Source organism: Suncus etruscus, chromosome 20, assembly GCF_024139225.1.
Source record: "Suncus etruscus isolate mSunEtr1 chromosome 20, mSunEtr1.pri.cur, whole genome shotgun sequence".
NCBI lineage: Eukaryota > Metazoa > Chordata > Mammalia > Eulipotyphla > Soricidae > Suncus > Suncus etruscus.
Genome location: NC_064867.1, coordinates 27,795,657 through 27,822,938, shown reverse-complemented (window position 1 = coordinate 27,822,938; position 27,282 = coordinate 27,795,657). Strand labels below are relative to the sequence as shown.

At 47.1% G+C, this 27,282-nt stretch overlaps 1 protein-coding gene across 1 annotated transcript; it reads right to left on the bottom strand.

Moving 5' to 3' along the window:
- Positions 1–1,396: 1,396 nt before the first annotated feature.
- CFAP100 (cilia and flagella associated protein 100) lies at positions 1,397–27,082 on the bottom strand. Its single transcript, XM_049766092.1, is given in 16 exon segments — positions 1,397–1,834; positions 2,338–2,431; positions 2,999–3,204; positions 3,822–3,983; positions 5,949–5,959; positions 12,756–12,772; positions 13,266–13,441; positions 13,583–13,628; positions 15,803–16,013; positions 16,278–16,441; positions 17,316–17,396; positions 17,490–17,653; positions 17,745–17,812; positions 21,115–21,307; positions 22,426–22,526; positions 27,034–27,082. Coding segments are annotated over 16 exon segments (1,857 nt in total). The 3' UTR covers positions 1,397–1,720.
- Positions 27,083–27,282: the final 200 nt, after the last annotated feature.

Sequence of the window (27,282 nt, the reverse complement as noted above, 5' to 3'; positions counted from 1 at the left end):
GTCCAGACCCGTCTTCCAAAATGCCTTCAGCTGAGACCAGACCTTAGGGCCTTTCTATTTCTTGTGTTGCATGAGCATTTTACCTGACCCAATGTGCTTGATGGGGGATGTTTGCCTTCCTCAGAGTTGGGTCCTGGGCCATTTGCTATCCTGGACAAGGGATGTTCTAGAGGCAGGTTTGAACTTGACACACCAGGGCAGAAGTGGTCTTGGTCCTCATTGCAATGTAGTCAAGCTCTATTCTAGGTTTTTGCAAAGCAGATGGGCACCTGATGGGAGAAGCCAGTTGTGGGATGGAGAGGGGGGACCCTGCTGGCCAACCCCATTTAGAACTCATAACTCGGGGATGGTTAGAGTTAATGCTTTGAGGGCCATTTTTCTAAATTCTGTACTTGGGTATTAACATTTTCTAAGGTTGGCCATGGGTTCTGGAGTTTCAGGTATATGTAGGACTGTAAGACCAGCAAGTGTGTGCTTGATTGTTGATTGCTGAGGTGAAGATGTTTCTTCCATGTGTCACCATATATTTTTACAGAGGAGCGTCTGTCTTGCAAAAGGAAACAAGTTGATAATCTTCCATGTATTTATTTGATTACACTGAGTCCAGAAATCACTGAGAATTTTGTACCTTTTAAAGAAATGTGTCTTCGGACACTATTTTGACTCATCCAAACTCTGCATGTTCTGAATTTATCTGAATTTCTGGATATTGACTATTGGGAAGCAGCTCAGCATTGGGTCACAGTGCCTGTGTCCTGCCCGACGGGCTGCCCACCTAAGGAGGCCAGACCTACTGCTCACTGTTCCACCTGTCCAGCCCATGGACACCAGCTCCTCTGTTACCATGTTGCCCTAGCGTGGCCTGAGGAATTGGGTGGTGCATGACCACACCTCTTCCTCCTGCCAGGGCAGGCCAGGCCAGGGGACACCTTCTCCCTTGGGAGGACCTTGTTCCCCCACTGCACCTCGCCAGCACCTAGCAGGAAGTGATTGAGGTTCTGCCTGACTGTCAGCCTTGGATACAGTGTTTCCTGCTGGTATAAGGGCCCAACTTGTAGTCTAAAAGAATAAATGTTTCATATAGTCAAATGTTCAAAGTATGACCCTGGCTTCTTTTAAGGAACTGCAGAACTCATGTTAAGATCATTTTTCCCCCTCAGACAGTAGTGAGAGTCCAAACCATTGGTGGGTTTTGCTTGCTTAGCTTGATATTGAGGCAATGACCTCCCACAGCCACCATTGCCAAGGGCGGCCAAGCTCCATACCTCCCCTCTAGGACTTGCTGAATGTTCATTGGTTCAGGGAGGGACCCGGAAATTTGGTCCAGTGTCCACTCCTTAAACAGACCCAGAGATACCAAAGTAAAATTTATTTGTCGTAAGGGATGGTCCAGGACACAGATGCATAGAAAGACTATCCAGCAGGAGACTAAGATGCCTGGAGGGATGGTCTAGCAGGAGATGGGACACAAAGGGACAGTCCAACAGAAGGAGTACACAGAGAGACAGAGACAATCCAACAGGAGACATGGTGCACAGAGGGATGGTTCAGCAGGAGATGGTGGTATACAGAAGAAAGGTAGGGGTGCACAGGCACGGTCCTGCAGGAGATGGGGATGCACAGGGAAGGTTTAGCAGGAGACAGGGACACCCCTTGAGGCCAAATGGGCCTTGTGAATCTCTGGCCCACCCTCGTTCCTTAGCCACTATGCCCAGCCTTTCTATGTGAAGAAAAACAGCTGCTCTTCCTTCTCCTTGTCGGCTTTTTCATGCAGGGGCAGCTGCTTGGTCTTCATCAGCGGTGGCTTGGAGCGGTTCACCAGCCGCCGACCTCCCTGTGGGTGAGGGAGGCCCAGAAGTGTCACAGCACCACCCTAGCAGGCCAGGCAGCCTATGCCAGGCTCTAGGGCCTGAGTCTAGTCCCAGCCTATAGTCAGCACCAGGTAAGGGGTGAGAGGTGCTGGGATGAGGGGTAAGGGACGCTGTCTTCTAGATGTGTTTGGGAAGCCAGGCATCGTGTGGCTGCCCTTCGGTAGAGTGTTCCCAGAAAAAACCCATGACTTATGGCCCACTAGAACTGTCTCAAGACTCAGGCCTGTTTAAGGGCTCACTTCCTATTGTCTTTGAACACAGGGGTGGAGCTCTGGGGCCTCAGTCAACCCTAGTGCTGAGGTCCAGACTGGATTGTTGTGTGGCCCAGCTGTGGGTACAGGGAAGGGCATGTGGTGGCCAGTCCCGGGAAGCTTCCAGGGGCAGGTCCTGGGGCAGGGGTCCTCCTTGTCCCTGGGCTCTGCCACATCCCCCTCTGGGCCATGGCTCAGGGTTCCTCAGGGCTCACCTTCTTCTTGATCTCTGACTGGGACCGTGCCTGGAACCGTGCCAGCCTCTCCTCCTGCTGCATCTTCTGTTGCCTGATCTTCTCCTCCCGGGCTCTGGGTGGTGGTGACCAGAGGAGTCCAGGCAGCTGTCAGGGCCCTTCCTAGAGCCTCCCACCCAACTGCCCACCCTCCCTCTTCCTCTGGAGTGGAAATACCCTGTACACCCCCATCAAGTCCAACTTTGGACCCTCTAGACCTTGGTGTCTCAGCTCAAAGATCTTGTCAGCTGTCTAAGCTTAGGAACTGGTATTCCAAGCCCAGTTCCCAGCTCAGGGGAGCCCATGGCATTTCCTGTAGACTTGACTCCCTGGACTTTTGCCTGGGTCCCATTCCAAGCAGGAACTGGGGACACAAGAAGAATCCCTGAGCCTATGAGGGAGACAGTAATAGGCTAAGCAGGCTAGAGGCAAAGGAGCCTCATTTCCGTGCCTCATGCCTCCCCCACTCTTCAGCGCCCAGCGGTTTCCCATTGCCAGTTGTGCCTATGTCTCTGCACACCTCTCAGTTCCTAGCTCAAGGAGAGACACACTTGTTGTTGGTCTTGGCCAATTCCCGGGTTTCAAGGGCAGTATCCTGAGAAGTGAGTCGGGGGTACAGGCCCCAGCCCACATAGACGTTCACCTCTGGCGCCGCTCCTTCTCCTTGGCGATCTCGGCTTGCGCCACCCTGTTGGGAGGCATGCTTTCCAGGTTCTCTAGCAACTCATTAAGCTGGTGCTCAATGACCGTGAGCATCTGCACGGTGCCCAGGTTGGACTCCTGCTGGCCACTGATGCACTGCTTGTACACGGAAGACACCTTGCGGTTGAGGCTCTCCAGCAGCTTGTCCTATGAGACGGACAGGCCTACAGTAAGGCCATGGGTCTGGCTGCCACCCTTCTCCAGCCTGCCAAGCTCAGGACCCGGCCCAACACTGGCCACAGGAAGGAGGCTTAGAAAGAACTTGACCTAGACTTCCCCCAGAGCACAGATCTGGGGTCCAGCTCTCCAGAGCACAGATCTTGGGGTCCAGCCCCACAGAAGCTCAGGCTTGTGCCTTGGCCTCTCTTCCAGGGAGCCTTCAGGTCTGCCTGACTCCCATGCTAACCTCGACTCTACCCCAGACCACTTACTGTCACTTACAACTTCAGGTGGTCAGGTCTAATTGTCATTTCTCTCTATGCCTATCTTGACAAACCTTCTGCAGGGGGGTTGAGAATTAAATGAGGGACAGTATGTGAGGGTAGGACACACCTTCAGTGCCCAACAAGGTCCAGTAGGGTATGGACTGGTACCTGGGGGTTCGCCACGGCATTTGACTAGACCCAGAGGTGACTCTATGTGTGTGCCATGGCCCCAGTGAGTTACCCATTAGGGTCAGCACTAAGTTATGTCCTGCTTGAGACCCTCCTTTCCCTTCCCTGGCCTCTTTCCCTAAGTATGTCACCTCTGGACTCAGTGCTTACCTCCTGACCACCCTTGTACTGGCCAAAGTGGAAGACTCTAGACCTGAGCTGGAGATCAGCTGCTGTCTCTTCCTCCTTATTGATGGACGCCATCATTGTCTCCATCCATTGCTTCAGCTGCTTGACCTCTCTGTCCCTGTGGAGATCAAGCAGACATTCTCTCTGTGCCTGAGGGTGGCTAGTCTGAGTTCCAGTGTCTGCCAATCTCAAGGTCACAGAGTTGGTAAGAATCAGTGTTAAAAATGTGAAGGGGGTATTCTGTTTATGACTGAAAACCAACTATAAAGATGCTTGTAATCATGGTGCTTAAAGATTTATAAAAAATGTCACCTGAAAAAGTACTTTAACTGTAATGTAACAGTATAGAAAATAGGGAACTTCCCCCAGAGTCCCATATGGTCCCCCAAGCCAGGAGCGATTTCTGAGCGCATAGCCAGGAGGAACTCCTGAGCATCACCGGTATGGCTCAAAACAAAACAAAACAACAATAAAAAAGAAATAGAAAACAGAATAAGATAGTTGAAGAGGGGCTCGGGAGATAGCATAGTGGGTAGGGTATTTGCTGACTCAGATTCAATCCCCAGCATCCTTTATGGTCCCCCTGATCCTGCTTCCTGAATACAGAGCCTGGAGTGACCCCTGAGAACTAACAGGTGTGGTCCAAAAACAAAATAAAAAAAAAAAACCCAAAACTAGTTGAGATAGTTGAGAAATCAAATAATGACCCTTTTAACTACACAATATAGAGATTTATGCAGTTCTATTCAAAATTACAATTATTTTTATATTTATATTTTACAATTATAATTTTTATATAAATAGAATAAATAATACTATGTGAATGATGGAACCACAGGTACTATGAATAACTAAGGCATACAAAAGTGGGTGATGGATGGAAGCGTTTATGGTGGAATGGAAGTATCCTGCTGCTCAACTTCAAACTACACCATAAAGATAATCAAGATAGGTGCCGGTGAGGTGGCGCTAGAGGTAAGGTGTCTGCCTTGCAAGCGCTAGCCAAGGAAGGACCATGGTTCTATCTCCTGACTTCCCATATGGTCCCCCCAAAACCAGGGGCAATTTCTGAGTGCTTAGCCAGGAATAACCCTTGAGCATCAAATGGGTGTGGCCCCCCCAAAAAAACAAAAAAAATCAAAATAATGTCATCAGAGTAGAAAGGCAAGAATAAAGTGTGCGGATAGTACAGAGAGTAGAACACTTGCTTTACACATAGCTGACCCGGCACCTCATACAGTTGGTCTTCCAAGTATGACCAGGAGTAATTCCTGAGCACTGAGCCAGGAGTACTGCCAGATGTAGCACACACACACACACACACACATGTACAGAAATAAGTCTCTCATAAGGACAGCTAGTTTATAACAAAGCTAGAACATAAAATGGATAAAGGAAAGAATATAAATGATACTAGATACAATGATACAATGATAAAATAAATACAATGGTACATATGATATAATATATTTATCATTATTGTATTGTATATGTATATACAATATATAATAATACAATGATACAATAAATACAATGATACAATAAATGATACTAAGAAAACTGGACAGCCATGTGTAAAAGAATACTACAATAATAATAATAATAATAATAATAATAATAATAATAATTGGTTTTTGGGTTATACTTGTGCTCAGAGTCCCTCTTGGTTCTGAGCTCAGAGATCACTCCTGGCAGATTTGGGTGACCACATAGGGTATTGGGGTCAACCCCTCATGGGCCATGTGTAAGGCAAGTACCCTACCTGCTATATTATTGCTTCAGCCCAGTAAAATAATTTTTTTTTTTTGGTTTTTGGGTCACACCCAGCAGTGCTCAGGGGCTACTCCTGAAATCTCTCCTGGTAGGCTCGGGGGGCCATATGGGATGCCGGGAATCAAACTACTGTTCTTCTGCATGCAAGGCAAACACTTTACCTCCATACTATTTCTCCAACCCACGTAAAAGAATTTTTTTATTTTTAATTTTTTTCTTTATTTAAACATCTTGATTACATATATGATTGTGATTAGGTTTCGGTCATGTAAAGAACATCCCCATCACCAGTGCAACATTCCCACCACCAATGTCCCAAATCTCCCTCCATCCCACCCCACCCCCACCTGTACTCCAGACAGGCTTTCCAGTTCCCTCATTCATTCCCATGATTATGGTAGTTCTCTATGTAGTTATTTCTATAGCTGCACTCACCACTCTTTGTTGTGAACTTCATGGAGTGAGCTGGAAGTTCCAGCCCTCCTCTCATTGTCTCTGAGGATTGTTACAAAAATGACTTTTATTTTTCTTAAAATCCATAAATGAGTGAGACTATTCTGCATCTCTCTCTGCCTCTCCCTCTGACTTATTTCACTCAACATGATAGATTCCATGTACATCCATGTATAGGAAAATTTCATGACTTCATCTCTCCTGACGGCTGCATAATATTCCATTGTGTATATGTACCACAGTTTCTTTAGCCATTCATCTGTTGAAGGGCATCTTGGTTGTTTCCAGAGCCTGGCTATTGTGAATAGTGCTGCAATAAATATAGGTGTGAGGAAGGGGTTTTTGTATTGTATTCTTGTGTTCTTAGGGTATATCCCTAGGAGTGGAATAGCTGGGTCGAATGGGAGCTCGATTTCCAGATTTTGGAGAAATCTCCATACCATCTTGGGGCTAAAACAATAGTAGAGCATTAAAGTGTTTGCCTTGCACACAGCCAATCCAGAATGGACATTGGTTCAAATCCTGGCATCCCATATGGTTCCCCAAGCCAAGTGCAATTTCTGAGAGCCTAGTCAGGAGTAACCCCTGAGCATCACCAGGTGTGGCCCAAAAACCAAAAAAAAAAAAAAAAGAACACCATATTTCACCACATACAAAATTCAAATGGTTGCAAAGAGTCTTGGATGAGAAGCTCACTCTAATGGCCTTATAGGGATCTCTGGGGATTTGGGCCCAATGGCAAGAAAAACTAAAGCAAAACTAAATGTAATGGTGTCCAACAAAAATTCTATACAGTGAAAGAATAATAAAAATGGAAGGCAAGTTAATGGAAGAAAATACTCAGTCATAATGTAATATAAACAACTCACACAAGTCAACAAGTAGCTCAATTGAAGATAGAGGTCAGGAGTTAAGAAAAATCAAAGGGATCCAAACTGGGAATGAAGTTAAACTATCACTAATTGCAGATGGCATGACAGTATGGATCACCCAAAGACCACACTAAAAAGTTCTTAAGAGGAGCTGGCTGGAGCAATAGTATAGTGGGAGTAGGGTGCTTGCCTGGTATACAACCAACTTGATTTTGCTCCATGGCTCCCCTAAGCACTTCCAGGAGTGATTCCTGAGCTTAGAGACAGAGGCAGTCCTGAACACTACCTAGTGGGGTCCAAACAGGAATTTATATATTCTTAGAAACAAATTAGTATAGCAAATTTGGCCACAAATTAAACATACAAAAATGTATTGTGTTTCTATATGCACAAGAACTAGTAAGAAAATAGGAAGCCATATTTAAAATGGTGTCTCAAAACATCAATACTTAGAAAGCTATAAAAGTTATTAAAGATTTACATATTGAAAATTTGAAGCTGTTATTGAAAGTATTAGGAGAGGATACCAAAAATTCCATTTCATGTTGATGGATTGGAAGAATTAACATCGTCAAAATGATCATCCTGCCCAAAGTATTGAATATTCAGTACAATTCACATCAAAATTCTGATATTCTTCAACAACTCTATTAAAATTTGTATATAATCATAAAACTCATCAAATAGACAAAGCCACTTTAAAGAGAAAAGAATGGGAGATACTGCATTTTCTAGTTGTTTTGTTTTGGATTGGTTTTGAGCCACACCTGACTGCCTTCAAGGGTTATTCCTGGCTCTATGCTCAGAAATCACTCCTGGCAGGCTCGGGGGACCATATGGGTGACCAAAAAACGAACCCCCTCCCTGAAGAAAGCATGGTTGTTCTCTCCTGTATCTCTCCCCAACAAAGAATGGTTTAAATAGAACAGTTTTCATAATCCATGATCCAACCATTGCAATTCTGGCTATTATTCAAAGAATACCAAAACACTTGAAGTATTTGTACCCTCTGTTCAGTGCTCTTTACCAGAGCCAGAACAGGGAAGATCCTGCATGCCCTAGGTAGAGAAATGGACCAAGTGGACATGATTGTCTACACCACATGGTACTAGAAATTGAACTCAGATACTCAACATCATGAAATTTTGACCTTTGCAACAACCATGATAGGGTTATGTTAAGAGAAGTCAGTAAAGAATAAAAAGACAACACAGAATGGTTTTACTTATGGAATATAAGCTAAAGAAAGTACAGAATCACGGTAAATGTGGCTCAGTAGCATAGTACCTTGAGTTCAGGAGACCTGGCTTCAAACCCAGCTCCCCACACTCAAATATACTGATGTAAACAAATCCTAGAGGGTCTAGACTAGAGTGATAGTTCAGCATGTAAAGTGCTTACCTTGCATGTAAATGACTTGGGTTTGGTCCTGGGCATCCCTTATGGTACCCTATCACTGGGTATCAAGGAGTGATACCCAGAGTAAACTCTGATCATCTCCAGGTGGGGCCCCCCACACAAACAATACCAGATTCTAGATTCTGACCATAGAATGGTGGATACCAGAAGGGCCGGGGGTGAGGTAGTGAGAGAGGTTGAGAGGGTTAACTAGTAGAATATACATTTGTCATGATATAGGAAAGAACTTATAAACCCTTATACCTGTGGTAATCTAAAGTAAAAACTTACACTATGCTGTAAGCCAATATTACATAGATTTAAAAATAAAACAAAAACAAAATGGCTAAGGACCCAGACATTTTCCAGAGATAATGAGTGGCCAAAAGCATATGAAAACTGGGGAAATGACAATCAAGTGAGACACTTCCCTACAACTTACTTTTGGCTTTGTGCCTATTTATCACTCCTAACAATGCTTATGTTGTACCAGGCTTGAACCCAGATAGGATGCAGGTAGGGTAAGCACTATACCCACTGTACTAGCTCTCTGGCCTAGGAATCCCATCTGGTATGACCCCCATACCAAGAAAATCAATCCTACACTTGCAGAATAAAATTTCATCAAGGTTTAAATTTCCCATAAAATGTTTCATCATGCAACTGTAGTGATGGCACAGTGATAGAGCATTTGCCTTGTGTGAGGCTGACCCAGGACGGACCACGGTTGGATCCCCCAGCATCCATATGGTCCCCCAAGCCAGGAGCGATTTTCTGAGCGCATAGCTAGGAGTAATCTCTGAGCATCACTGACTGTGCCCCCCCCAAAAAAAAGTCCCATCAAATGGGTCCAGTTGAATGAAATTTGACAGACCCCAGTATAAGCAGCAGCACAGGTAAGTCACAGAATTTCATCCCCATCATTCCCTCACACCCCATTTCTAGTCCCACCACTGATGGCAACATTTGCAGATCGACCTAAAGAATGAGCCCAGAGGCTCATCTTCAACCTCCTGACGCAAGCCCAGCTCATCTTTGAGCCACTGAAAGAATCAGGGACTGACGTCACTTCTGGGATCTGCCAGGTTGCTCCTGCTATCACTTTTCAAAGAAACAAGAAGTAAGAAGATACTTCAAAGCCTTGAGTCCAGCACTGAAGGCTTAGACCTGCCAACAGGACATGTTGCAGCCATCCCCAAGAGTCACCTTCATGGGTTCTGTAGTGAAGCCAGTGTGTCTAGTGTGTGTCCAGGCCCTGGGAAGCTGCCACATTTGGGGGTGATTTATTACACAGCAGTAGATAATAAGGCAGCTGGTGCCAGCACTCCCAATGTACAATCTTGTAGGAAGTCTGAAATTTGTCTTCTTTTTCCTTGGCACAGTGCTTTGTGCAGTTCTGTATAAAGTTAACAGTCCAGTGGGAACTTGACAGAACTTACTTGGGGACAAGATGGCTTCTCTTTGGTTCTCCCAATGCACAATCTTGTAGGAAGTCTGAAATTTGTCTTCTTTTTTCTTGACACAGTGCTTTGTGCAGTTCTGTATAAAGTTAAGAGTCCAGTGGGAACTTGACAGAAGTTGCTTGGGGACAAGATGGCTTCTCTCTGGTTCTTCATCTCCCTGTAGTGCCTGGTTGGGGACTGAGACTGCAGGCACAGTACAAAACTTGAGATAAAATGATCTGGATGATCAAGAAAACCCATTGAGATCCAAAGGTGCGAGGGAAGCAGAAAAGAATTGAATAATAGAGCGGGAGCCCCAGCAGAAAACAGGGGGCACAGAGCACTGTCAGACGTAATCCCTGAGCATTGCTGCTGCTGATCCCCCAAAAGAAAATGTAGGGGACCACATCCTCCAGACTTGTTTTAGATGTCCATTCTGTGCTTCTGTGTTTGCATGTGCTATAGTGTGGTCTCCACACATCTCTAGTTCAGATTTGGGGGGTGTCTGCTCTGCTCTCTCCCCCCAGGCTTCTCAGTTGGGTTGTTCAATACTCTTATTGTCAGATTCTAAGATTATATTTGTATATTTATTTTGTATAGCAGCATTTCATCGGATGCTTATTTTGGAAATATTTTCTCCAAGCCTTCTGTTAATATCCAAGCTCTGGCCTATTGTAGAGCAAATGTTCTTCGTTTTGGGGAGTAGGCAGAGAGACAAAGAGAGGGAGAGAGAGGAAAAAAGAGGAAACAGAGAGGGGAGAGGAAAGAGATAGGGAGAGACAGAGAGGAGAAGGGAGAGAATAAAGGGAGAGAAAGACAGGGAGAGAGGTAGGGAGACAGAGAAAGGGAGAGACAGCCAGGGAGAGACGAAGAAAGAGAACAGAGGGCGAAAGATAGGGAGAGAGACAGAGAGATGAGAGAGAGCAGAGAGCAGAGACACAAAGGGAGAAAGAAAGATGGAGAGACAGGGAGAGCATTCAACAGATTGTGTGTGTTTCACACGCTGGGGACCTAGGTTTGATCTTAAGCACCACCAGGATGCCTGAGCACAGAGCTAAGTCATCCTCAAGAGAATAACCAGATTATTTATATTTTTGTGGGTTATTTATATTTACAAACAGAAATTCTTGGAGCTAGAGTGATGGAATATGGTTCAATGGCTCAGAACTTGTTTTTCTTGTATGAAACAACACTGGGTCTAATTCTGAACTCCCAACTATCCAATTACACCAAAAATCTAAAACCCCACTTGTTCTTTGCTGGTATAAGAGAAGGGACTGGCCTCTGTATGTCTTATCTTCTGTCTGTTTTATCCTGGTGGCATTTTGTTGTTGTTAATTTAGTATTTTCTACATAAATAGTCAGGCTATCTGGGAACAAAAACATATATATATATATGTATATATATATATCTTTATTCCTAATCTGTATGCCTTTTATATCCTTCATTTTTTGGGGGGCAGTGATTAGAGTCAACCCAAGTCCTCAAACATGCAAGGCAGATGCTCCAGGGCCAAGTAACCCCTTTGTTCCACTTTCCTTTTCTTGTCTTACTACACTGGTCAGGATTCTCAGCATGACAGCGATGGTGAACTGTGGGAGAGGATGAGTCACATGGTTCCTGATCTTAGAAGAGAGTTTTAAGGACAGACTAGTTATGGGAGTTTTGTAGATGTTCTTAGTTTTGAAAGGTTTTTATTTTGGCTTTTGTTTTGTTTTGTTGTTGTTCTAATTGGTTTGTCTTTGAGCCACACAGGCAGCATTCACTCCTGGTTCTGTACTCAGAAATCACTAGGGCAGGCTCCGGGAACCATTTGAAATGCCTAGGATAGAACCAGGTTCAGCTGCATATGCCCTATCCGCTGTGCTATTGCTCTGGCCTCCAAGCTTCTTTTTTAATGAGTGGCCATTGGATTTTATCAAATGCTTTTTTAACATCTATTTAAAATGTCCAGGTGATTCTTCTTCTTTAGTCTATTGGTGCACTATGTGACATGAATTTATTCTCAAAGGTTGAGCTGCTTTGGCATATGTGGGGGAAATCCCTGCTGGCCCTAGGCGTATAATTTTTCTATGGTCTAGAGGACATTTCAATAGACTTGATGGAATTTCTTCCTTGAATATTAATATCATTCACCAGAGAATCCATCTGAATTTGTCCTTTCTGTATTTAAAAGCTTTTCTTTACTGATTCCATTTCTTTCAGCCAGGAGATCTATTCTGGTATTTTTCTGTCATCTGTTTTTAAAGCGTATTGTCCTCGTTAAAAGGGGAGGCTACCTTAATATATTTTAAATGCCCTGGCATTGAGTCCCCTAGAAACAGTGGAAAAAATTTGGTTTCCTTGGTTGTGGTCCCCCTGATGAGAAACAGTTCCTGGACAGTACCCTCTACACACCAATTCTATTGCATGGCATGTGTGTGTGTGTGTGTGTGTGTGTGTGTGTGTGTGTGTGTGTGTGTGTGTGTTGTGTGCGTATGTGCAGGGCTCCTTGTATGGTAATCAGAATCAGGATTCTACCTTCCTCTCCCCTGCTTCTCTCAGCATCTGCCCCTACTCAGCTTTCTAGGAAACATAGTCTTTTCTAAAAATGAGTGGGTTTTTTTTTAAATCTCATTTTGGGAGCTCCCAAAGGCAACTCTCTACATCAAGACAGAGGCTATGCAGAGGACACCCATGGGGACAAGAAAGTCATATAGACTGGCCCTTGCCTCCGGGGTTTTGTTTGTGCCCTCTCTGGAACCCACCTCCCCCAGATCCATATGCTGTTGGCTTTCTCCCTATTCCTCAGAAAGTGTGGTTCCAGTGCCACAGCTTCTCCAGGAAGCTCTCCCTGCCTTTTCCCATCTGTGGACACACTATACTTCGCAATCTCATATGGTTTCCCTTTGTTTTCCTTCTAGCGCCTGTCCCTTTCGACAAGTGACACCTGGTTGGTGTGTCTCTGGTTGGTCTGTCAACACTGATTGTCAGCAACCTGCCTCATGTAAGGGGCTCTGCAGATGTTGGGGAGGGAATGGAGGACTCTTTGCTCCCAGCAAGCCTCATTGCCTAGCTAAGCTCTCCTGGTCAGCCATGCACTGAAGACACAGCAGAGGGAGGGACACCCTGCTCTTTCTAGCCCCAGAGCCCTACCTGCCTGGCCAAGAGGACTCGTCTTTGTCCCAGAGCCAGGCCTATGCGACTCACATCAAGTGCTCTGCTGATACTATTTTGGTGTTTGTGTAGGTCTCTCCAGTGCTCAGAGAAGGGGAGCTAACACTCCCCAGAACTCCCCAGTAGGTCCATGCTAAGCCCAAGGATATAGTGCCAATGGGCTCTATGTTGTTGGGACCATCAGGGCTACCCCAACTAACTCAGACTCTCCAAGACCCCACCTACTGCATGCGTGTGTGTGTGTGTGTGTGTGTGTGTGTGTGTGTATGTGTATGTGTGTGTATAGTCTGTGTGAGGTCCCAGTATGACCGCCAGTGGTGTTGCCCTTTACCCCAGCCCACGCAAGACCTACATGCGGTTCTTGGTGTTTTTCAGGGTGAACTCTAGGTCTTCCAGGGTCTCCTGCATCTCCTGCGTGCTCTGGATCAGAGACAAGTTCTTCTCCTCCAGGACCACGAAGAGATCCAGGAGCTGCTTCGGCTCAGTGAAATACAAGTCCACCACCTCCTGCAAGACAGATCCCAGGAGCAGAGCGGAGGCCTCCTGTTTGCTAGCTCCACCCTGGCCAGCCCCAGACAAGTCCCGGCTAGGCCCGCCCCATGAAGCCCCAATTCAGCCAGGCCACACCCATGGCTCATGACCTCTTACCTCGTCGCTCTCCATGTCATCCAGCATGAGCATGGTGGTGGTGGACCTGCAGAGACTCATGGGATTAGCGCATGGCCGTCCAGTCAAGGACACCCAGGGCTGAGAGCACCTGACATTGCCAAAGAGCTGCCACTGGGCCCTTTCACATTCACTTGGGGGCCCAAGTGGTGGTACCCACCTCCTTTGGGCGCCCAGATATTGGGGACACATTTCTGACTTTAGTGAGCTCAGTTTATTGCAGGGAAAAGAAACACTTCCTGTTAGGAGTTCCCCTGATCCTGACCACTCCTACCCTCTACTTTACCCCCTAGTGCCAGCACTCTTTTTGGTTCAAGGCACTGACACCAGGACCTTTGCTTTTGCATCACTCTCTGCCCATTCATTCACCGCCCATTTTTCTTTGTTTGTTGTTGTTTTAGGGCCACACCCGTTGGTATTCAAAGGTTACTCCTGGCTCTGTACTCAGGAATCACTCCTGATAGTGCTAAAGGGAATATATGGGATGCTGGGGTTAGAACCCAGTGGGTAAGTGCCTACCCACTGTAGGGCAATTTGCAAATGTGCCAACATTTTTTTGTTTTTGTTTTTTTGGTCACACCTGGCAGTGCTCAGGGGTTACTCCTGGCTCTACACTCAGAATTCGCTCCTGGCAGTTTTGGGAGACCATATGGGATGCTGGGATTTGAACCACCAATCTCCATGCTCTCTCTCTGGCCCCGTACCAACACATTTAAAGTCACTGAAACAGTCAGTCCCTGTCCACCCCTAAAGTAATTAGGAAACACCCCCAGCCCCCCAACTCTAAGTCCTTTTCACCCTGTTGATCCTATCCTTTTCTCAGAACCACAGAAAAGAACCATAGTCTCTTTTCTGCCTCCAATTCTGGTGACTCCTTGAGTCCCCTAGTGGGGCCTGACTTCCTCTCCATGAGCTGTGGGTAAATACTGTCTTTTCAATGATGGCTACTGCCTGATTAAATAGCCTGGCAGAACCGACTTTTCTACCAACTCTAAAGATGCCTTCATTGGAGTATCAATATTGACTGTGAACCCATGCAGTGAGGAGGCTGGGCAGCTGTGCCTAAATCCCTTTGCCTTTATTTCAGGAGGAAGCACCAAAAGGTACCAATGCTCTTTTTAACTACAGGCAAACCCCTCTCTTTTGGTTTTATCTCCCATCTGTATCTCGGTGCTGAGTAGGGGGAGAGGTACATCCAAACTAGTGGGTTGAGTTTGCAGCCAGGACCTTGTTAAAGGACTGTGATTTTTTTTCGAGTGCATTATATTAAAACATGGAAAAGTATTGAGAGAGATAATACAGCAGGTAAGATGGTTGCCTGCTATTAACTGATTTGATCTCAAACCCTAGTCGCTTATATAGTTCCCTGAGCCCTACCAGTTGTCATCCCTGCGCATCTCTGGTGTGGCTCTAAAATAAAAAATCTTGGGCACAGAAGGAGTCACAAGCCAGCTGGGAACAGAGGCTGGCTCTAGTCTGGCATGACAGAGACTTCTTTAATAATGTGATTGGATGGGGCTGGAGCGGTGGCACAAGTGGTAGGGCATTTGCCTTGCACGAGCTAACTTAGGACAGACCGTGGTTCGATCCCCCGGAGTCCCATATGGTCCCTTAAGGCAGGAGTGATTTCTGAGCGCATAGCCCAGAGTAACTCCTGAGCGTCACCGAGTGTGTCCCCAAAAAACAAACAAACAAAAGTTATTGGTTGGGGCTAGAGAATTAGTCCAGAGGTTAAGGCACTTGCCTTGCATGTGGCTAACACAGGTTTAATCCCTGACCCCACATATCGTTCCCCTGAGCACTGTCAGAAGTGATAGGAGCAAGCTCTGAAGACTGCTAAGAATGGCCCAAAAATGAAAATAAATAAGTAAACAAAGTGTTTGACACGTGAGAGGTTTAGTCTTCCTCACTTTAGTTATGGCACCAATGGGTATGACTGACCCCTAAGCCAAAACAAAGGAAAAAAGAAAATAACAGACACCAAAATATGAATAATCTATGAAAATCCAAGCTTCCTCCTTCTAACAGGTTTGGTCCCGCTAGTCCCTATGACCAACACCCAGACACAGGACAGCAAGACCCAGTGTGGGAGTGGACAGAAATCTTCCATTCTGTGTCTCCACTGGGATTGCCCTCATGCATTCACAAGTGGGATTGCATTAGCAGCCGGGCGAGCCCTCTCAAGCCATGCAGCAAACTTACAATTTGCTGTCCACCTGGCTAGGCTTTGAGGTGGCCACAGTGAACACACTGCCGTGGACGGTGGGTCTGCTCATGCTGCTCCGGTGTCGTGACAAGAGCTTCTTTGAGCCTTGCCCATCCACAGGAAGCAGAGGCAGGCTGGGCTCCAGATGTTGAGACCCCAGCACCATGGGGGACATGCTACCTCTAGAATGGACCTTATGTTTGGTCTCTGAAATGACAGTAGGACAGAGAGAGCACCTCTAAGTCACAGGGCTTCCCACAGACCCTCTTCAGTGCAGGAGAGAGGGAAAAGACCCTTGAAAAACATTTCTGGGTTAGAATTCGCTCCACTTCTAGGAGAGAGCTGCAGTCAGTGGGCTAAAGAGAGGTCAGGACCTGATTAGGGCCATGAGAGGGGTTCCATTTTGTGGGTTGGAGATGCCACAAAGATGGTCCCTTCCCACCCTAGGGACCAGCCTTCCTGTGCTATTACCTTTTTGTCTGCCACGAGAACCCTCCAGGGCCTCATCTCTGATCCTTTTGAGACTCTGTTGCTTTTTCTTCTGTTCTTCCTGCCAGTCCTTGGGAGACAGCTTGTAGAGAAAGTTTTTGTAGACCTTGTACTGCTGGAGCATGTCCTCAAATTTGGCCATTTCACTAGACCCCCGGGAAAGGCAGGGACAGGTGAGACTCCAGCCAGGATGACCTTGCCTGGCCGCTAGCCAAGACCAAGTTGCTACTCTGGGAACGCCACAGATGGCGCTGGAGCTGAGTGGTGGGGAGCTTGGTAAATCACCCAATAATCCCTCTAGACTTAGTCAGCTTTGCAAAATGGGGCCTGACTCATACTCAAGTCTTTGAGATCCCAAAGAGATTTTGATTTCAATGGGTTATTTGGTGCGGACACACCCTGCTCAGTCAGGACTTCCTCCTGAATCACTCCTGGAGGTACTTGGGTATCATGAGATGCCGGGGATCAAACCTGGGTGGACTGTGTGCAAAATATCCTACCCACCTATGCCCATTCCCTGGGCCCCCAAGATTTTTTTATAATAGTAATATTTATTTTGATCAAAGCGGATTACATATCTTTCACAGTAATATTTTAGATAAATAGTGACATTGAATCAGGGGAACTCCCACCACCAATGTTGTCCTCCCTCTATTCCTGTTCCCAGTATGCATCCCATATCCCCTTCCTTTACCCCTGCCCCCAGGATGCTAGTATAAATGGTCCCCTCTGTGTTTAGCTTGTTGTAGATTGGGTATCGATTCTGTAGCCATTGGCTTTAGAGTTGGTGTTTAAGTCTGATCATTTTTTATTTCTACTTAATGATCAGACAACTGTTTGGTCTTGGTACCCTCCATTATTTCCCCCTCAATTTGTGAGGCAGAACAAGATGGTTCAAGTTATGTGGCTCAGTTTGAAAGAAAGAAAAAAATAAATAAAATGGGGGCCCCCAAAATTTAGATTGCAGAAAGAGAAAAAGAGTTGGTTTTCTTAGTGAAGAGCACCGCAGAGAGTTCTTACCTTTTGATGTTCAGCATCTGGGCTGTGAGATCCCGGATCTCAATGACCTTCTCTATCTTGGCTTTGGTCTCCTTCTCAGCCCTGGGGGGTGAAGACAGGTGAAGAGGGGCAAGCACTGTTCAAGGGCAATGCCACCTTGCTGTGGGGAGCTGCCAGGGCCCTGGGCAGACTCACACTTTGAGCGCCTGCACCGAACAACAGTCGTTGTCCCGAAGGAACTCGTCAAAAAGGGCCGCGTCCTGCTCCAGGGACTTCTCAGCCTGCAGCAGCTCCTGCTCCTCCTTGCTGACCAGGATCTCCATCCTCTGGATCTCTCTCCGCTTCATATCCAAGGCATACTGAAGGGCCCAGGGAGTCATGCTTGCTCATGCTGGGACATTCTAGCTTGGATCCCCGCGAAAGGGGCCAAGGGGCTGCCAGGAGGCCTACCTGGAGGAGGAACATCTGTCGATTGCGCTCCAGGTAGTTGTTGATGTCCTCAGATTCTGTTTTCTTTTCTGCAGGGAGAGGAGGAAGAAGCTTTGGTGTGCAGGGGTGTGCCCTGCACAGAAGAGTTTGCTGCAGATTGAGCAGAGAAGGGAGTACTGTGGGCATGGGAGTTGGAAAGGATCACTCTGGACAAGAACTGGATGCGTAAAGGAGATCGAGTGATAACAATACTGAAAACCATAGTGTCTATAAGAAAAAAAAAAAAGAAATAGACAGGAAGAAAAATATCTGTCCCAGAGGCAGGCAGGGAGGAGGGCAGGGGAGAGGTCAGGAGGAAAACTGGAGACAGTGGTGACAAGAAAGGAAGCTTTGTGTGACTGAAGTTCAATCATGAACAACTTTGTAACTGTGTATCTCACAATAATTCATTTATTTATTTATTTATTTTTGCTTTTTGGGCCACACCCAGTGACGCTCAGTGGTTACTCCTCACTATGCGCTCAGAAATCACTCCTGGCTTGGGGGATCATATGGGACTAGGGGGGATCAAACCACTATCCATCCTAAATTAATGAGTGCAAGGCAAATGCCCTACCGCTTGTGCTACTGCTCCAGCCCCCCAATTAAAGAATTTATTTATGAGAGAGAGAGAGAGAGAGAGTGAGAGAGAGAGAGAGAGAGAGAGAGAGAGAGAGAGAGAGAGAGAGAGAGAGAGAGAGAGAGAGAGAGAGAGAGAGAGAGAGAGAGAGAACTAGTTGGCCAGACCTAGGGCAGCTCAATGCCCGAGCATTTTGGGACCTGGCTAGATGCACCAATCCTGCTTCCTGCATCAGGAAACAAGACTCAGTTTACAGGCTGTGGGGCCTGGACAAGTTGGGAGGGGGGAAGTTTATCCTAGTTCATGCATTCTGTGACCCTGGAAAGGGCCCTTTGCCCTGGGAAGGTACAGGTCTAAAATGTCTCCTTGGCAGCTCCTGGGCTTTCTGTTGGAGTTAAAACTTTGCAGCTTCATTCCACAGGCCCTGCCTTGCTGGGCTCTCTGGAGAAGGGGCTACTTCTCCGAGTGCCTTAGCTCCTCAAAAGGGAGCAGGAAGCCAATGTTTTATTTGTTTTATGGCCACACCATTGGGCTCAGGGCTTACCCTAAGTTCTGTGCTCAGGAGCAACTCCTGATGGTACTGGGCTGAAGATCATATATGGTGCTGTGAATGGAAGCTGGAAGTGGGGATGGAATCAGGGAAGGAGAGACCCTTGGCCTGCAGCCACCTGCCTTTCCAGGATTCTAAAAGTGGGTTTTGGAGGCGCAAATGGAATATTCACTTCCATACTTCCTGTGGAGCTTGGTGCACTTAAGACAATTTTCCTACCTCACAACCAAAAAAAAACACAGGTGTGGGGGTCATCACTACAAGGGACTGGCCCCTAACTCCTTTTTTAGGGGAAGAGGTAAGGTCAACCCCTTTGATATTGCGAGTTGCTCCTCAGGAGACCATGTGATACTCCAGCGCTGGGGATCAAACTGGGGCCCCTAGATGCAGGACATGAGCTCCAGTTGTAAGAACCAAGATTCACCTCTCTATGTTCATGATAAGGAACTCTAGACTAAGACAAGCCCAAATCCTAGTAAAATGTATTTTTCTACTTCTAACAGAAGGCAGAGAGAGAGAGAGAGAGAGAGAGAGAGAGAGAGAGAGAGAAAGAGAGAGAGAGAGAGAGAGAGAGAGAAGAGTTAACTCAGAAACAAAACCAGGGGCCAGAGAGATAGCATGGAGGTAGGGCATTTGCCTTGCATGCAGAAGGATGGTGGTTCGAATCCCAGCATCCCATATGGTCCCCCAAGCCTGCCAGGAGTGATTTCTGAGCATAGAGTCAGGAGTAACCCCAGAGCGCTCCCGGGTGTGACTCAAAAAACGAAAAACAAAAATAAATAAATAAATAAATAAATAAATAAATAAATAAATAAATAAAACAAACCAAAGTTGGTGCCCTCCAGGAATAAGGAACTAGAGGTTGAAAGAGCATGGAATGCTCTATCTGATAAGGCTCTCTTAACAGCCAAAGTTTGAATCAACGTGTTCCTTTACAGCCAGGGTTTGAATCAGAGTACCCCGAGACAACCAAAGTTGAGCTAGAAAAATCAGTGGTTAATTAAAACATCTATACAATGAAATGATTGTACTGTTACTGCTTGTGATTTCTATATAAACTGCTTGAAGATTTGACTGGAGGTCCTTGCCAAGAAACCCTTAGTTGGATAAGCTGGGAACTCAGCTATCCAGATAAATTCCCTTTTGCACCTTGCATTATTGGAGGTGGACTTTGGTTTTGGGGCCACACCTTGTGATGCTCAGGGGTTACTTCTGGCTATGCGCTCAGAAATCGCTCTTGGCTTGGGGGACTATATGGAATGCTGGGGATCAAATCCAGGTCTGTCTTGGGTCAGCCGCATACAAGGCAAATGCCTTACTGCTTGTGCCACCACTCCAGCCCCATTGAAGTGGTCTTTGACTCTCATCAGCAACATGGGTGTCAACTCAGACCCTAACACAGTCCTCTGAGCCAGCTCCCCTGCGCTCCATTCTTTTTAGCTTAATGATATACATTCTCATGGGAGTTACCAGAATATCAATATGGACTTCATGCTTAAGATTTCCTACAATAGAGGACCAGAGAGATAGCACAGCGGTAGAGCATTTGCCTTGCATGTGGCAGACCCAGGAAGGACCTGGTTCGATTCCCGGCATCCCACATGGGCCCCCAAGCCTGCCAGGAGCAATTTTTGAGTGCAGAGCCAGGAGTGATCCCTGAGCACTGCTGGGTATAGCCCAAAAACTAATCAATCAATCAATCATAATTTTTTTTAAAGATTTCCTACAAGAGGATGATCAGCGAAGTAGCTCAGTGATAGAGCTTGCCTGACATTCATGAGGGCCCCACCTGCCAAAAAATATCTCTGAGCCTGAGAACACAGAGGTTAAGGTGTTGGCTTTGCATGCTGCATTTCCCATTAAATTCAACAACCTCCCACCCCAAATACTGTAATTACTCTCTGCCTCTAGGAGTCCCTCCTGAGGACTGAGCCAGGAATAATCTCTGTGCATTGTAGGGCATGGGCACCCCTCCAAAGTTTCTATTGGGTCATAAAAATAATAGTGACATCATACACACTTCTCCCTCTGTGGCCTCGCAAGAAACAGGAGGCTGGTACTGTGAGCTGGTAGTAAAGGAGCAGGTTAACTTGCCAGAGTGGGGTGAGGCCACAAAATGCTGACGCTGAGCTCTGGACCCCACAGTCTCCTTCCACCTGGTCATTTGGACCACGATGTGCTAGGCCTGATAGCCAGCAAGACAGTGTGGTGCAGGAAGGTACCTTTGCTCATCAAGAGTTTCCAGAGCGAGTTTTGGTGGAAAGATTGCATCTTCTGGGCCTCATCTCGAACCTTCAGGTGGTCCTGCAGATCTTCCAACTGGAGCTGGCGTCGCAGGCTGATGTTTTTGGACAGAGCCTCGGACGAGTAAGTCCGCTTATCCTGGACCCGCTGGATCCGCTTCTGGATTCTATCCTGGGGGCAGGCGGGGGTCGGGCGGGGCCTGCCTCCCCTATTCCCTTACTGGGGGGCGTGGAGGTCTCCATTGGGAGGGAGTGGAACGCTTGATGCCACTGGGTGCACCAATTTAGTGGATGGGTGCATTAGCCTGGGCAGCCAGGCTGAGAGATGGGTGGTCAAGTTCGGTGGGCAGAAGGGGCGCCTGGCCATTTCAGTAAAAGAGGGTTCCTAGGTTGCAGTGATAGTCCAGCCAAGAGGGCACTTGCTTGCCTTGCCCCCCAACACCACAAATGGCCCCCAGAACCTGCCACAAGTGGTCTCTGAGCGCAGAGCCAGGACAGCCCTGAGCACTGCTGGCTTCGCATAAATACAAAACCCAAAGCCAAAGCCTAACCACTCTCTCGGACTCATTTGATTTAACTGATTTTGCACCTCTCAGCCCTGGTTCAAGGGGAACTAGCTAAGAGCCTTGTTGGTGGGTCAGGGATTGCCACTGGGGTGGGGAGGCGCTCGCCCTGAGCCTGTGGACAGCCCCCAAAGGAGCTCCTAGACCCTGAGGGAGACACTAGCCAAGCACAGCTGACTGAACACAGCCCAAATCCCTGAACACAGCCTTCTCTGGCTATTTCCTAGTAGATGCTGCTCCTAGAGGAGTGCTCCCTAAGCCTGGCTTAGAAAGGTGGTGGTGCTCAGCAGAGGGAGGGAAGACTGCTAGAATGCAGACAAGGTCTGCAGTGAAGGCCCTGAGATTCCTGGGCTCTGCTTCAGGGTGTGTGTGTGTGTGTGTGTGTGTGTGTGTGTGTGTGTGTGTTTACAAGAATCTGTGAGAGGGAACCATGCATGGTTGGAAGCAGAAGCAAAGATGAGGTGGATGAAGCCATAGCCACTGTAGTTGGGAGGAGTCTGCCTTACTACCCCATCTCCACCCCCTTTTCATCCTCCACCCCTGCCCCACCACAAAAACCCCAGGACAGGCAGGCATAACAGAGCTGTTATTTTGTTGAAAATGGGGAACCCTTCATATCCATGGAGAGGAAAATGCTCTTGAAGGAGGATTATTTCTCTGCTCTTTGGACAAAGGAGAGAACGATGGGGTGGTGGTGGATGGGGCAGGCCTACTACTGGCTACTCACTGCGAGAGACTTAGTCCATTCCCGTTCTTTAAGCAAGAAAAAATCCATGTCATCAGCAATATAGAAAGGATTCGAGGAGCGGTCAGCAGCGATCCTAGTGGCTAGGAGAGAGATAGCTGGTTGGAGGGAAGGGTCAGTTCTTCCAAAGGCTGGTTTGGGTCTCTGAAGTTCTGCCATTCTTTGGTCCAGTCTAGACTTAGAAAGTCTCAAGGTTCTGGCCAACAGGTTTGTAAGCAGACATTGCTGAATGGGGTGTCTGGGAAGGATATATTTATTCTCAGGAAGAACTGAGTTGATAAGGGGGCAAGTCTGTCCTTCCCTTTTTCTCTATCTGGAGTCATTTGTAATGGCTGAAATTGTAAAAGCCATTTTGGGCCCATTGACAACCTTGTGGAAAGTTCTAAAGCTAAATAGGTGGGGAAGAAAGACAGGGTCTGGGTTTTTTTTCTTTGCGGGGGCACATCCAGCTATTCTCAGGGGTTACTCCTCGTTCTATGCCCAGGAATCATTACTGGCAGGCTCGGGGGACCAGGGATCGAACTTAGGTCCATCCAGGGTTGGCAGCATGCAAGGCAAATGCCCTACCACTGTGCTATCACTTGGCCCCCTAGAAAGACAGGACCTGGTGATCCAGTTTATTTTTGTCTAACTGCTGTTTGTGGAGGTTCCTGAGGTTCTAGGATGATTCTCATAGAACGTTATCAAGAGGAAAATAAGCTCTACTTGGTTTCCATTCCTGTGATGTCAGGTCTCAGGAACCCAGGACTGGATGGAACCAGAGCACTTCACAATGGCACCTAGTTCCAGAGAGGCACAGGGCACCATCCCCACCAACTCAGACTTCAGCTCCTGACTCAAGGGGATTAGTTAGTTACCTTTCTTTTTTTCCACATGTTTCTCTTTCTTTTCCTTAGTGACTGGAGGATTGTCCAAACAATCTGAGATGTTCTCTGTGGAAACACAGAAGTGAGTGTTGTTGGGAAGAACTTGCAGGCTTGGGAGGGTGAGCGAAGGCAGCCCGAGGCTCGGGAGGGACAGACATGAGATCACTCAGCCTTAACATTTGAGGAGGTCACACTGACTGGGGGAGTAAGGGTGGAATGGGGGGAATTATAAAAGAAAATTTTCACTTGGGTTCTGCACACTTGATTTCCCCTTTCTTTAACTTTCCTCTACTCCTTCAGAAGTAGGTTTGGTTGTTTCAGGGTTTTATGCCCTGAGCCTCTGTCACCCAGAAGTTCATACTAGGTTTGAGTAGGTCCATTTCCTGTATCATAAGAAGGGTAGCCAGCTGCAGGCAGGGGGATAGAAGGTTCCCAGAGCCTACAGAACTGTGGATGGGGACCGGGACATGGAGAGGGCCTAGAATGAAAGGCATGTTATCCTAGGCTCTGGACACAGAGGTGGTAGAACTTAGGAAGAGAGGAAAAAAGGAGACAGGTCAAGAACATGGCAAACACTCGCAGGCCTTCCTGGAAGAAGCAGCAGTAAAGGTCTCGAGAGGGAGGGTGGAGGGTTGTGGAGAACCAGAAGCAAAGGCTGCTGGGAATTTATTACTAGTTCTTTCTCAGGGGACATTTCCAAGGGGTCAAAAGGGGCCAGACCCTTGAAATCAGGAGATCACAATATCTAAATAGAATACTCTTCCCCTTACACATCAACATCAATCCTGATGAAACGTTCCTTCATGGAAGTAGTGTGCATGGTAGCAAAAAGTGCAAACAGAGGTTGCTTTGGTGTGATCAGATGGACACTGAGAGGGTTGAGGCTGTGGGAGAACATCCCAGGTCCTCACCCCCAGAACTTGGGGGCTCTCTCTGCTGCCTCAGAAGAAGGTTCTCTGCCTTTTTACTCAGCACACAGCCACATCGGAGCTTCCACATGGGTGAGACATAAGGGTTCATAGTTGTCACCAGAGGCCACATGCTCTGTGGGAGTGCCAGAGAGTTGTTTAAGCGTATGGGTGTTTTTGAGTGTGTGAATATGTGAATGGATGTGTTAGTGTGTGTGAGTTTTTGAGTGGATTGTGTATAAGTGAATGTGTGAGCGTGGCTGTGTGACCATGTGTGTGACTGTAAATGTGTCTGTCTGTGAATATATGTGAATGAATAGTCGAAGTGAGAGCATACCAGTAGGGCATTTGCCTTGCATGCAGCTGACCCAGGATGGACCTGGGTTCCATTCCCGGCATCCCATATGGTCCCAAGCCTTCCAGGAGCCATTTCTGAGCAAAGAGCCAGGAGTAACCCCTGCGTGCAGCCAGGTGTGGCCCAAAAAATAAACACACACACACACACACACACAAACCCAAAAACAAACAAAACAAAACAAACTAAAAACAATATGTGAATGAGTGTTTGTGTAGTCATGCTTGCTGGGAAGGTTCCCACACAATAAATGGAGATGGCATGCAGTTGGGTCTGTCTGTGTGTTTGTCTGTCCTTCCTCGTCCCCTCAGCCTCTGGGGATGGCACCAGAAACTGTGTGAAAGCCAGTGCTACACATAGGCGGTCCAATCAGCCCACATCTCTCGGGGCCCAGTGTGTGTCCGGCAACCGGCTTGGCTTCTGTTCCCTGCAGAGGCTTCTGTTATTATCTAAAGGTGGGCACAAAGCAAAGAGAGCTGCTTTGGGTGAGGAAGTTTCCAGGATCTAGCTGGTAAATTAGGGGCCCTGGAACTCAGCCAGGTCCAGCAATTCCTTAGTGACCTGGTAGTGACCTCCTGGGTCTAACCCTTTGGGTCCCAGGAGTTCCCCTGCCTGCAAGAGGTGGCACATTGCCTGCATGCTCCCTGGGATGGTGACATGGGCCTGCTTGGGGCCCATTCACTGACCATACCTCCCAATATACCTAAATTGCCCTAATCCCTGCAGCTACTCTCCTCATAGCATCCAGAACATTCCAATCAAAACCTTTAGTCATGTCTTCATTAACATGCTTGTTGTACCATTTTCCCTTTCTCTTCCTCAAGACACCCCAGGCAGCTCCTTCTGTTCCCTCCCTTGGGAACAGTTTGGTCCTCATTTCTAGAAATGAGCATTGTAGGGCAGTGTCAAGGTCACAATACAAGATGGATATTATACATGCATAGAATACTAATATATATAGTTTGATCCTCAATCCCTCATCTATGCTCAAAGAGTTTCTCTCCCAGGAAATCTTCTAGGCTCTCTAACTGTGCTCCTCCCAAAAGCCATTTTGGAACCATTTTCCCTTGTTAGAGCCATTAAAGCTGTTGAAAAACCTATAATTTGGTTGATTTGTTTGAAATTATTCTCTGGAGTAGCATAATAGGCAATAGAAAATATGCCATTTAAAATGAAAAAGAAAAAAAAACAGAAAAAAATATGCCATTTAAATATTTTGTGTATTTGTTTGAGGAGGTCACACCCAGTGATGCTCAGGGGTTACTTCTGCCTCTGCACTCAAAAATTATTCCTGGCAGTGTTCAGTGGAATATGGAGGAGGTTGGGAATAGATTGAACCTGGGTCATATCATATCACTACAGCCCCAAATGTGCCTTTATATTGGGGTGCCACACCCGGTGGTTGCTCAGGGGTTACTCTTGACTATACACTCAGAAATCGCTCCTATCTTGGGGGACCATATGGGAAGCTGGGGGATCGAACCATGGTTTTTCCTAGGTCAGCAGCATGCAAGGCAAATACCCTAATGCTGTGCCACCACTCCAGCCCCTCAAATGTGCCATTTTAACTGAAAAAAAAAAGTTTATTGGGGGGCCGGGAAGGTGGCGTTAGAGGTAAGGTGTCTGCCTTGCAAGCGCTAGCCTAGGACGGACCGCGGTTCGATCCCCCGGCGTCCCATATGGTCACCCCAAGCCAGGGGCGATTTCTGAGTGCATAGTCAGGAGTAACCCCTGAGTGTCAAACGGGTGTGGCCCAAAAAACAAACAAAAAAAGTTTATTGGGAGATGAGGTAGTGCAGAGAATCAAATCTGGGTCTTCCTGACTGTAGAACATGACTCCAATCCTTTGAGCCAACTGGACAGCCCATTGAAACTATCTTTAAATTCACTTACAGTTCAGTATCTGTCATTGTATTCCTGAGAACTTTGCATCATCCCACCACAGACATTCACCCAGGTGGGGTGGGAGGCAAAAAGGGGTGGAGGGCGTGGGAGGGGAGCAATGCTTTTAGATACCAGAGACTGTCAGAAACATAGAGGAGCTCTAGCAGACAGGCCTGGCACAAACGCCACCTTCGTGCCAAGGATTGGCTCTTTACTTGCAGTCGCCTGAACCCTGGTAGTTTAAATCACCTTGTATTCTTTATTTTGTTGGTGGTTTTTGGACCACACCTGGTGATGCTCAAGGGTTAGGTTACTCCTGGCTATGTGCTCAGAAATCACTCCTGGCTTGTGGGACCATATGAGACACCGGAGATCCAACTGAGGTCCGTCCTGGGTCAGCCGCGTGCAAAGCAAACGCCCTACCACTGTACTATCACTCTGGCCCCAAATGATGGAGATTCTGTGATCTCCAAGGAGCGGAGTAGGGAGACTTCATCCCCTACTCAGCCTCTTCCCCAGGAGACCCTCACTGTCTGTCTGGCTACACACCCTCTCCAGGCTGCCCCCACCCACATACCATTGCAAAGCTTGTCCTTGAGCACCGAGGCTGAAGACATCTTGGACATCTTTGCGGAACAAAGGTTTCAGCATCTGACACTGGCTAAGTGAGACTCCAATCTGCATGAAGATACAGTTTATGAGTGCGAGGTCCTTGTCTCTGAGAATAGCTAGCATTGACCTAGGACATAGCCCCGTGGCAACACTTGCAAGCCAGGCTCTGCCAACTCTCCCCTTCCAGCAGCTCTCTTTTCAGCCCCAATAATGG